This window comes from Diabrotica virgifera, chromosome 7 (genome assembly GCF_917563875.1).
Source record: "Diabrotica virgifera virgifera chromosome 7, PGI_DIABVI_V3a".
In the NCBI taxonomy this organism is placed as follows: domain Eukaryota; kingdom Metazoa; phylum Arthropoda; class Insecta; order Coleoptera; family Chrysomelidae; genus Diabrotica; species Diabrotica virgifera.
The window spans coordinates 57,067,016-57,080,426 of record NC_065449.1 but is presented as its reverse complement, the minus strand read 5'-3'; the positions used below and the strand labels follow the sequence as shown (position 1 = coordinate 57,080,426).

The 13,411-nt window shown below is 34.2% G+C and overlaps 1 protein-coding gene across 1 annotated transcript in view; it reads left to right on the top strand.

Moving 5' to 3' along the window:
- The window catches only part of LOC114330859 (adenylate cyclase type 10-like), a 124,716-nt gene that overhangs the window by 75,460 nt on the left and 35,845 nt on the right, over window positions 1-13,411 (top strand). The window contains exons 19-22 of the mRNA XM_050656847.1: window positions 1,410-1,577; window positions 2,738-2,850; window positions 3,003-3,323; window positions 6,370-6,626. Coding sequence (XP_050512804.1) covers window positions 1,410-1,577; window positions 2,738-2,850; window positions 3,003-3,323; window positions 6,370-6,626 — 859 coding nt within the window. The remainder of the gene's footprint in view (window positions 1-1,409; window positions 1,578-2,737; window positions 2,851-3,002; window positions 3,324-6,369; window positions 6,627-13,411) is intronic.

Below are 13,411 nucleotides of genomic sequence, written 5' to 3'. Positions count from 1 at the left end.
ATATCCAGTCCACTGGAATAAGTGTATCCCCCTCCCCAATTTACTTATTTATTTTTAGCACATAAGCAAAACGCTCGGACGGGTGTAATTTTAAAATAATCACAATATATTATCTCATCAATGTTTCGAACTTTACGCGATCCGTGTTCAGGTGACAGGCATAACTTTAATTTTTTTTAATTGAAAAGTACATCATGTGGCACCTCATTGAAAAGCTTTTGAAATACTGATTACAAAAATGTATAACACTTTAATCCCCTTTGAGAGCGTAGGCGCAAAATTTTTGGTCGAAATATTTTAAAATGCATTCCTTTTTTTCTTATCCTGAGAAAACTAATACGAATTTTTGAAAAATTGAAACGCAGAATGAAAGATTACAGTATTACTGAGGGTCTAAACTCCCTGATAACTTCTATGTTTATTTTAATAAGTTACAGAGACGAAAAAAAAATGACTGTGATTTCTTATTTCAAACATATCATTCAAAATTTTTTTTTGTTTATTACAGTTAGTTCTTTAGACTGCAAACTCGTCATAAGGAGGCGACAGGCGACAGTCCTTTGACTATATATAGCGTTCTCGTAATTATGCAAATACCTGGGCCGCCTTCACTGGCGAAGTATCCATTTATAAAATATTCACTTACTGCACTTCAAAGTGCATAATAAAAAGTTAGGTACTTTAACAACTAGTCATGTTCTTTATTAATACAGGGTGTTTCTAAATAAGTGCGACAAATTTTAAGGAATAATTCTGCATAAAAAAATATTGACCGTTTGATTATAAACATATGCCCGCAAATGCTTCGTTTTCGATATACGGGATGTTGAATTTTTTCTTACAAACTGACAATTTATTTATTGCTCTAAATACCAGTTGAGATATGCAAATAAAATTTGGCAGGTTTTAAGAGGTTGTTTTTGCGCATTGTGCAAACACATCAAAGTGTGCATACACATCAACGTTGGAAAATCGACAGAGACGACCACTAGCAAATTCGTAGGGGTCTAAATTGCGTAGAACATGCTCGTTATAATGTTTGCAGCATTCCTTATGCCATACAGAAGTATGCAAATTTTACAACACATTGTCAATTTGCATAAAACAATTATTTTGTTAAAGATCTATTTTACAACAATTTTACAACACATTGTCAATTTGCATTAAACAATTATTTTGTAAAATATCTATTAACATTTTTCAGTATTTTCAATATTTTTATCAATATTTTTTGCATTAGTTGTTTTAATGCAAATACAACACATGAAATTACTACGCATAAACCTTTAATTCATCGAATGAGTCGATTCTTTTGTTTGCAAGTGTAGTAAACAACATGAAATGATACTTTATTCTTTTGATTAAAATACAACATATTATCGCTACCAGCTATATCATTTTGATTTTAGAAATATTTGGGATAAAAATAAATGAAACGGGATTATCTCTGGTTAGACGATGGAAAGATAACTTCTACTTGATGCGTACATTTTCTACTACAAATTATTCACAATGTACCTGTCATCTTATTTTGTGCTCAATGTATTCACAACTGATCTATCATTGCAAAGGTTCAGGTAAGTTCTTTTCGGCTACAATACGATTTATATTTATTTATACATTCAGTGGCGTACCCAGGTTTCACTGCAATATCTGCGGTTTTTTAGGTTAATGCCCTCCCCCCAGGACATAGGAAAAATATATAAAGAATAGTAGGAAAATGTAACTTGCCTATCACAAACGATACAAAAGAATTTCGATGTCCAAGCCAACCCTCCCATAGGAAAATTCTAGGTGCGCCACTGTATAAACCCACCGGCACAATTAACCGCCTACCTTTTGTTTCTTTCAATTTGAAGAAATTGTCAAAATTGTCAAAGAAATTGGACCACATTTTATTAGAGATACGGTGAAAATTACCTTTGAAGAAGAGACAACAATTAAATTATTGAAAAAAACCCGTTTATCAATGGATATCAAAAATCCAATGTTTAAAACTCTTCGAAGAAAATTCGAACAAACATGCTTTGAAAATCATAGTCTAATTAAAAAAATATTAGTATAAATAATGGGTATTGTCGGCTCTGACCCTTAACACTTCTTGGAACCTGTTCGGCAATACGTTCATGATATCCTGCGGATATCCTATTGGGGGATATTGTTAAACTCCTCTATCGTAGTCATCTTGAACTCTGATCGGGACTGCTTGCCGGCTATGGTAAAACTTGAATCCCGATCTCATTAAGATACTCACGGCTAAATCTTGTCAGATTGTCGTGTGGTAACGTGCATTGTCATGCATTAATCTAAAATTTTCAACAACGAACGGCGCGAGAGGCATGTCATGGTCTTGGAGAACTTCTTCCGCGTATCGTTGAGCAGTCACAGTGCCCCTATCGAACACAACAAGATCAGTACGAGCATCGTAAAAGCTGCTTCCCCAAATCATTATTGATCCTCCTCGGCAAGCCACTGTTTCGATTGGACCAAACCTTTCATTTTGACGCCTGTAGACAAGCTAATGTTCACCTGGACCTCTTAATGTTATATTGCTCTCATCTGAGATCCAGAGCCAATTTTTCCATTCTGCCACAGTCGAGACAGCATATTCTCGCGCAAAACTAAGTCTGATTTCCGAAGTGGAATTCTAAACCTCAAAATAAACTTATTTTATAGTAAAATTATGGCTTATTACCAGTAAAAATAGTAAACAATATTGTTATTGATTTGTCTCTAGGTATGGCTGAAAAAAATTTAAGCGCTACTGTAGAGTACGCATATGTCTGCATTGAAAATGAAAATATAGCTCAAGCTATAAAAGTTTTAGAGGAAGCTTTAAAATTACTAGAAGTAAGTGATCATTTTATAGTTTAAGATTGTTTTGTTTAAAATATTTTTACAATGTTTATTGCATTACTACTGGGTCTCGTTACGAGACGGAGTGAATGAGTGAAATTAAGCTTTAACCAAAGGAATGCCTAAAACGGAGGGTCCAATTGCAGGGTCCAATGAAAGACCAGTTCGAATTGGACTGGATGGTCGACTTAAAGAAAGGAAAATTGTTCGCATTGTTGGGATACGCCAGAATGCAAGTTAACGATGACGATGCTTACAACTATTTTCTGGAAGCCTTGAGATTGTATAGTGTAAGATTTCCCAAAACACCAACCACTAAGAAGATTTACAGTACTGTATTTAAACTAAAGCAAACCGTAAAATATTACTTAGGACGAACAACCGCTTCTAAAAAAGTGGACGAGGATTATGCTGAATATAATAATGATGTATCTGAATGTTTGGGCTTTTTATGCAAGTATTTTTTAGTAAGTACCTAATATAGTTGTTCCATTTTACCTTTTCCCATGTGTCATGATTCATTTTCAAACAAGTTAAATCCAAATATAAAGTGAAACGTAGGTACTGTCAGTGGTAATAAATAGGAAATGGTTATGATCCCGTGGACCTACTTTATAAGGTTATTTTAATGAAGTGTTAAATCGTTTTTCACTATTGAGAAGATTGATGGACTCGACTTTAAACAGCTTGAATATCATACCGACTATTACTAATATAAAGATAAATATAGAACGGTAAAAATAGATTTAAAATAACAGAAGTTAAACAGTCATCTAGAAAATAAATAAATAAGTTTCCATTCGACAGAACTATTATAGCCACACTCATAAATATTACTTGTCACTTTTCCTTAAAGAATAAATAGGTACTTACCGGAAGTAATCAAATTAATATATGACAGTAGTCAGCCGTTCTAACAATAATTTATTGAAAATAAAAATTACAGTTACTATATAAAGACTAAAAGTTAAATAATTTTGAAAATCCAAATAAACAATAAATTTAAATAATAACCAACAAATGCACTAATGTCACTCTCACTTAAAATCATAAACGTCGAACTTCATAGTAGACTCAACGACATGTCGTATTGTTTATCCTTGTTTAACTTATTGTGGTTTCTATGGACAAGCGGCTTAATTTTGCTATACTAGTTTCTGTGAGTAAAAAAAGAGACCTATTATAAAAAGTAAGTCGTGAATAATTTCATGCATGGGAAAAGTTAGAGTGGAAGAACTTATATCCATAGTGGACAATGAAACAAATTTTTTTTTATATTTCCTAAGCATTCCCTGTACTATACGTAAGTGCTTTAATTTGTGAGTTATTCGTGATTCTTTAAGCAAAACATTAACTGCAACAAAAATTACGTGAAATTTTATTAGGTGGCCGTGAAAATATTCAATAAAAAATATTTATTTTTTCGAAAAAAAAATACATATTAACCTAGACTGATCGTTAATTTATTAATATTGGATGAGATATTAAAATACCTACGTAGTTAAGGTTGTCAATACGGGTGACCCAGTATATTTGGAAATATTTTTAATTTATTCTCCTATTTGGGCCCCAATTTTTACCTAAATAACTTTTTTTCGTATCTCTTACGACAAACGAGTAATTCCCTAATAACACCAAACATTCCATGTATGTTCCTAGAATGTACACACAGGATATTGAAAACATTCCTGGAATGTCCTCAAAAGCACAAGAACGTCCCCTAAATGTCCCAGGAAAGTCCTGTGTCAGCATTTTAAACATTCTTTGAATGTCCTGTTGGAACATTCCATGAATGTTTATGAATGTTCTTTGGACATTCACAGTATATTTTTTAGACAGTCCCTGGATATAGTCGCTGATGTGACATAATACCTCCGATTTGTTTTTTCATTAGTTTTGTAAGAGAGACTAAAAACTTTTTTTTGCAGTCACCTCCTGTTTTCATATGATATTTTTTGACATGTCTTGTAGTAAATTCAACTATCTATTTACTACAAAACATGTCAAAATTTACACCTGAAAACAGGAGCTGACCCTAAAACTGGTTTTTCGTCTCCTACAAAATTCATGAAAAAGCAGATAGGAGGTATTGTCACATCACCGACGATATACCAGAAGTAGGTATATGTGGTCATACCAAATAATACATCCTTGATAAATATAAACATTTTTATTGCACAAAATTTTGTCGTATATTCCATTTGTCATTTTTCCATAATCATCACTAGGATGATGATTCATTGTATTGAATTGTACATTACAATTACAATCTGGTCATAACTGATTAATGAGCAATTTTAATTTAACCTAAATTACTACTGTTCCTTAAAATGAAGAGCTTCTTACCCCATAGCGTCTCTTATCTAATCTAACAAGATCGTGCACTATTTTAACGTACACAGGCACACAAGCACTATGCTCTGCTTTTCACTATCACCTATCACTCAAACTTTTCAAAAGGCTTTGTCCTCTTCAATCTTCTAGTTTGCCCAGTAGTATCGAGGAGCTGGATTTCGTCAATATACTCGTACTTATGAAGTTGTTGCTCTTGACTTCCTGCCATCTTCTTGATGATTATATCCAGGTTCCATTTCTAGGTTCTTATGGAGATCACTGTTTGTCACATACCAAGGAGCGTCTAAAATGTTTCTCAGTATTTTGTTCTGGAATCTTTGTATAATTTTTATATTACTTGGTCTAGTAAGTACACCCCCGTAGTGGGCATCCATAAGTTCATACAGGTCTTAATATTTGTTTATAAAGTAATAACTTATTATGCATCGACAATGTGGAGTTTCTTCCAACTATCCAATACACTTTTTACTTTTGCCTTTCATAGCCACAAGGGTATACGTTTCTTTCCTTTTTTCTTGTAGACCACTTTCAGCTGATTCTAAAAAAAATTAAAATGGAGGGTAATTTTCCTATTCTTTACAATTAAACATCAAAAGAAATAGGTACTATTTACAGGTAATAATATGCATAATTCGTTTCATAAAGAATAAAGAAAATTGAAAACAGATTTTATAATAATTACATAATTGTTTAAACAAAAGAGATCCAGCCAAAGCAAAACTAACATACAGAATAGCAAGAAAAGCCACTATATAATTCTAATTTCCATTTTCCATCCAATCATAAATTTTTAGGCTATCATGAAATGTTAAAATGTAATGACCACGCGGCTACGCGATATGCGACCCTACTTACATAGAACACACGCGGCAAATTTGAAAATGAACGCAAATTGAATAGTAAATGGCCTCACTTAAAATATAGGACATTCGTAGTATGTTCATAGAATGTCTTGTGGTAACATTCCACCAAATTTAATCAGATGTTCACCGAATGTTCCTTGAATGTTCAGGACATTCAAATATTAATAGAACTTTGATAGTATATTCCTGGAATGTTTTGTGTTGTTAGGGTTAGACTTCCTCGCACTAATACCCCACCCTGTATATATTAAATATAGAACAATATAATAGTTAAAATATCTATACATTTTTTAAGAGTAAAGGAAGATGGCATGAAGCGGAAATGGCAGCAATGTGGAGCTTAGCCAGAGCATTGAGGTCAGAATCAGATTTTGAAAAAGTGTGTAATGCTTACTCAAATTTGATATATTGTCAATCAACTCTTGGACAATACAAGTTTAGCATATACTTAGAAGTGTTTGCCCTTAGTTTCTGTCATAGAAAAAAGACACTGGTTGAGGCGGACGAACTCAAAGCACTTGCTCGCCTCTATTATGCGATTTTTAGAGACAGGTTAGGACATATTACATCGCTCATCCGGAATAAAAGTGACACAGCTCAAAAAATTCATAAAACGAGTATATCTACATAGTGAAATTGACTTTAAATTTAATATTCTATAGGTACTTCTATTGGGAAAAATGTCACATATATGTTTCCGTCCAACTTCGAAAGATGGCGGTAGTGTCATTATTCCTTTGGTGGCATAATTACTACATTTATTCCGGAACAATGATCTTTCCAGTTATGCTCTGACATTCGACATGAAATGATCGTGATTTATCACAAAAATGATCGTATTTCGAGTAGAGTCCTAGATAGTTTTCGTTGATTTAAAACAAACGACCACTATTTTAAAATAAAAGTGACATAACTCAAAATTTTGATGTTTTTTTTTTGTTAAATCTTATATCATAGTTTTTTGGTTTTGCCTCTTACAAAATTAGAAACATTCATTGATCCACATTCTTCGCTTTTATTTTATAAATATTAGCAGTTACCGGTTAAAACTTACAGTTAAATTAATATCTAAAAAATCTATTTTTGTCTCTTTTGTCTGAAAAAAATTATTTTTTGAGTTAAGACACTTTTCTGCCGGATGAGTGACATAATTTACGGTTAGTCATAAACTAATTTGTTTAGCAATATTCATGTATTTGCATTATCTAGTTTATTATCTAGTCATTATAACTCAGTATGTGTTGAGTAAAAGTCTTGTTAATTAGTAAAGTCAACTTCATTGTCTTTAAACAAAGACCAATTGTCTTTAAACAAACGTCCGCGGTCGCTCAGTTGAGTACCGATACCATAAGGATAAAAATTATTTTAATTTATTAAATTTTTAATAAAGAAAAACTTCGCACCTAGCTGGGATTCGACCTAGCCGGGATTCGAACTCACAACCTTTGAGTCCAAAGGTATGCTGTCTTACCACTGAGCCACATAGGGGTTGATTAATATGTTAAGTAGGTACACGAGAAAAGTCTCTTTTTACGCCAGTCAATGGGAGCAAGAATAGGATATTACCTTCGAATTCTATCCTACTGTATGGATTTTAATGAAATTTTGGACCTAGCCTCTACTTATCTCCTAATTCAAAGTCTACTCTATGCCGATGTATGCTTTTATCTTGGGGGTGGTTCCCACCCCTTCTAAGGGGTGGAAAAATTTTTGGTTAAAATTACCACGGAATTCGATAGAGAACCTAATTATAAGCAAAACCTGTTCTATAATTTTTTTTTGAAAAGTCAGTACTTTTTGAGATATTCGTGGATGAAAATTGGCCATATTCATTGAAACATAATACCTTTTCGAACGGTTTTTTGCAAATACCTTAAAACCTATGCATCTAACTAAAAAAACTATATTAAACATTTTTGTAGGTTATAAAAAAACAAAGGGACACTTGCCTTCATAAATCTTCTAGTTATAATACAAAACGAGATATGGTAGGTGCAAATAGTTTGTTTTTTTTTTTTGGTACATTCTCAAATTGGTGTATTCAACTTGAAATTACAGGGAAACGATCGATTTTAGTTGTATAATGCTACTAATACCCAAGCGCGGCTCCTCCTTAGGGTCAATTGGTCAATGACCCCCCTAAAATAATCTCATAAAAATACCAATTTTATTAAAAATATCTTTTATCTAAAACTTCACTCTGAAATATAAAATTCTCTCTCAGCAGTCTGCATTGGCAAAACAAATATAATAGATATAATAACGTCGCGCCTCGCGCTATACACAAGCCCGTGGCTGGGCCGTATTTTAAATTGTCTATATACAGTTCTTATGGCTTATGGACAAATGCATGTAAAATAGAAAAGAGACGGCAGATAGCAATTTCGTGGGCGAGAGTGGGAGTGACCTTTCCGTCGTATACCTCTAGTAGAGTCGACGGCCTCACGTTTAGTTAGTTACCGTCTGCTGACCGCACTTCACGGCAGGTCTATATCGATCGCGGCGTATTTGCGTAATTTATTTTGTTTTGTTGGATTTTTTTGTGATTGTAACAAAAACAAGATGAGTGTTGTTGACGAAATAATTGCCTTAAAATCTGCTGGAACACTAAATTATGAACGGCGGCTTGAGAAAAAAGAAAGTGGTCGACCAAAACCAAACATGAATTTAAAACAAACAACAAAGGATAGGGGTAAGGACATTCAAAGATATTTTAAAGAATCAATGTACAATTTGTGTGATTGGATTTGTGGCTGCAGTGTGAGAAATGCATTTTTTTGCTATCCGTGTTTACTGTTTTCGAATGACGCTGTATGGGCGAAAAATGGAGTAACTGACATTAAGCATTTAAAAGTGAAAATTACAAAACATGCCTCTTCAACTACTCATATAAATTCATCAATGAGTTACGCAAGTTTAGGACGTGTTAACATAAGACAGCAACTTGATAGTGTATATCGTAAATCTGTGCATGACTTTAATGAATTGGTATCTAAAAATAGGTATATTTTAAACAAACTAATCGACTGTGTAAAATTTTGTGGAGTTTTCGAAATTGCATTGCGCGGTCATGACGAAAGTGACAGCTCCAATAATCGTGGAATTTTTCTGGGCCTTATCGATTTTGTTTCTGAACTGGATTTAATGTTTAAAGAACACATTGAAAAAAGTACAGTATTTAAAGGAACATCGAAAACAATTCAGAACGATATTTTAGAATCAATGTTAGCCATTGTGCATACTCATATCATGAAGGAGATTGGCCAGACAAATTTTGTGGCCATTCAAGTAGATGAGACCACAGACAGCTCCAATAAAACGCAGATGATTATCATATTGCGATATGTATTAACTGGTATTGTACATGAAAGATTTTGGAAATTTGTTAACCCCCTAGGTACTACAGCACAACATTTAACTAATGTAATATTGGAAGAACTTCAATTATTAAAAATTAATGAAGCACCTGAAAAATTGATTGCCCAAAGTTACGATGGTGCATCAGTCATGAGCGGTAAACTGGGAGGAGTACAAACAAAAATTAAAGAAATATACCCAAATGCACACTTCATTCACTGCTATGCCCATCAATTTAATCTTATCCTCCAAAAAGCGGCGAGTCAACACAAACCGATAAAAATATTTTTTGCAAATTTACACGGATTTTCGTCCTTTTTCGGCCGATCTCCAAAACGTACGATGGTTCTGGATAGAGTGGTTAAAGTAAGGCTACCTAAAGCTGCGCCTACTCGATGGGCTTTCAATACAAAATGTGTTGAAATTGTATACACTTATAAAGATGATTTAAAATCTTGCTTAGAGGAAATTATTGATGAGGAGCAAGATGGTAACAATATAAATCAAGCAACTGGTTTAAAAAGACATTTGGAAGATGAGCATTTTTTATTTTGGTTAAATTTTTTCCATAAAATAATGCCCCATGTTGATATATTGTTTAAACAATTGCAAATGCGAGACATTGATGTTATATCTGTCAAAAATTGTATCCTGTCTTTTAACAACAATATCCAAATAATTAGAAATACTATTTTGGAATCAGAAGTACCAAGCACATCAACAGCAAAAAAAAGAAAAACTACTGCAGAGGATCCAAAGCGACGAACTGCACTTGAAATTTGTGATATTATTATATCTGAAATAAATCACAGGTTTAGTTTCAATGATCATCTCATGATTTCACAGTTATTCTACATAGAGAAATTTGAAGCATACACTACCAACTTTCCGCAAAATATTTTAAAAATGGTGACGGCTAATTATCCCACAGTGAATATTTCCAAACTAAAATCGGAACTTGAAGTCTTATATTGTCGTGAGGATTTTCGCAATAGTGCTGGTGCAGTAGCCATACTTCAGCTTTTTATTAACATGAATTTGTCTGAAACATTTTCTGAAGCAGTGAAGTTATTAAATATTTTGTGCACACTCCCTATGACAACCGTGGAAAGTGAGAGATGTTTTTCTACTTTAAAAAGAGTAAAAACATTCCTGCGTAATACGATGGGACAACCTAGACTTAGTGCCTTGTCTATGCTGAGCATCGAGAAAACGCTTGTCAAGAGCATTCCAAATTTCAATGAGAAGGTCATAGACTATTTTGCAGAACTAAAGGATAGAAGAATTGACTTAAAATATAAAAATATTTAAAGTAAGTTTCGTTTTAATAAATTTACAATTTATTATACTATAAATATTCCTATCTATATATCAGTCAATAACCTGTTCATACCATTTTTCCTATATTTTTTAAAAGATTTACTCTAAAAAAAGACAAATTTAATTTTCGGAAAACTAGGGTAAATAGTATTGAGTTTTATCTAAGTCTGTATTTTTTATCTAAAATATAAATGCTAAAAGATCTTTTAAATACTTTAAAAAATCAACAGTTTGAAGTTTTCAAACCAAAATGACCCCCCTGAAGATTGACCCACGAGCCGCCGCTGCTAATACCTTTTATAGTGCTTGAAAATACCTTTAAAATGAGCTATACTAAAGGTCCATTACATTAAAACTAAGCGAGATATGCTGCAAAAAAAATTGATAACTAATGTATTTTTAGAAAAAATGAGAAGTAATATTTTAACCCCCATCCACCAGAATGCAAATGCATGGTTTTCCTTCTACAATACCTTTTATTATGGTGTTATTTATATGTTCAAAAAGTTGGACGAGTTTAAAATGAATGGTTTTTGAAAAAAAAAGATCAAATTATAGAGCGCATTTTTAAATTTTCTTAAAAATCTTCATTTTTTTCCATGTAACTTGAAAATGATAAGAGATACAATACAGTAATGAAAAATAAAAAGGAAATTTTTATCTGAAAAAGACCTACATTTTTGTGTGGTATTTTTTTTTCTTATCTCTTATCTTTTTCGGGTTACATGGAGGAAAAGGCAGATTTTTAAGAAAATTTAAAAATGCGTTCTAGAATTTGATCTTATTTTTTTCAAAAACCTTTCATTTTAATCCAGCCCAACTTTTTGAACATAGAAATAACACTATAATAAAAAGTATTGTAGAAGGAAAACGATGTATTTAAATTCTGATGGATGAGGTGTTAAATATACTTCTCATTTCTTCTTAAAACCCACAGAAAAATTTTATATAGTTTTTTTGTTAGATGCATAGTTTTTGAGGTATTCGCAAAAATTCGTCCGAAAAGGTGTTATTTTTCAAGGTCCATGTCACCAGCCCCACCTTTTTCAATTTGAGGGTCAAAAAAAAGCTCATTCGTTTGTATTGCGTTAGTACTGGATTGTATCACCCTTCATTCGTTTGTACTGCCCCCACCCTTTTAAATCTGCCTGGAGGGGCTGGTGACATGGCATCCCCCCCTTTTTCGATTTGAGGGTAAAAAAAAGCTCATTCGTTTGTATTGCGTTAGTACTGGATTGTATCACCCTTCATTCGTTTGTACTGCCCCCAACCTTTTAAATCTGCCTGGAGGGGCTGGTGACATGCCATCCCCCCCTTTTTCGATCTGAAGGTCCGGGATGGGTATGTTCGTTTCTACTGCGTTAGTATCGGATTGTATCGTCCTTATTTTGTTTGTACTGCCCCCACCCGTCTAGATTGGCCTGGGGGGCCAGTGACATGCTACCCTCTACTCTGCACTTTTTGCCTTCTGAATGTCGAAAATAGGCGTTTGTACTGCGTTAGTACTGGATTGTATCACCCTTCATTCTTTTGTACTGCCTCCACCCTTTTAAATCTGCCTGGAGGGGCTGGTGACATGCCATCCCTCCCTTTTTCGATATGGGGGTCCGGGATGGGTATGTTCGTTTGTACTACGTTAGTATCGGATTGTATCGCCCTTATTTTGTTTGTACCGCCCCCACCCGTCTAGATTGGCCTGAGGGGGCCATTGACATGCTACCCCTCTAATCTGCACTTTTTGCCATCTGACGTCGAAAGTAGGCTATTTCGTTTGTACTGCGTTAGTACTGGATTGTATCACCCTTCATCCGTTTGTACTGCCCCACCCTTTTAAATCTGACTGGAGGGGGATCCCTTTTTTCGATCACGGGGTCCGGGATGGGTATGTTCGTTTGTACTGCGTTAGTATCGGATTGTATCGCCCTTATTTTGTTTGTACCGCCCCCACCCGTCTAGATTGGCCTGGGGGGGCCAGCGACATGCTACCCTCTACTCTGCACTTTTTGCCTTCTGAACGTCGAAAATAGGCTATTTCGTTTGTACTGCGTTAGTACTGGATTGTATCACTCTTCATTCGTTTGTACCGCCTCCACCCTTTTAAATCTGTCTGGAGGGGCTGGTGACATGCCATCCCCCCTGTTTCGATATGGTGGTCCGGGATGGGTATGTTCGTTTGTACTGCGTTAGTATCGGATTGTATCGCCCTTATTTTGTTTGTATCGCCCCCACCCATCTAGATTGGCCTGGGGGGCCAGCGACATGCTACCCTTCTACATTTAAAACAGGGGAGGATTAATGCTAGGAGTAAGGACACAAAATTAGCCAAAACTATTATAGTAACACCGCGGGTGTAAAATTTGGTAAATTCGTCAAAAATGTAACGAATTACATTTTGAAACTGAAAAACAGGCTTGCAAGCCACTCTCCATGGGGAATGGAAAGTTACACCCTCAGATGGATCTCGGAGTAGTTCTACGCTACCGATTTGAAAAATGGTACATGTATTTGTTGGAGATATTTTGAACACCATTTTCGATCAGAAATCAGAGGAGCGACCTTGCCTTTTCCTACTAGGAAGAAATTTATCCATCCCCTTAATTTACAGTTTTACACGCTATCGATATGAAAATCAAAGATCTCATGCGGTGCATTCCGAAATG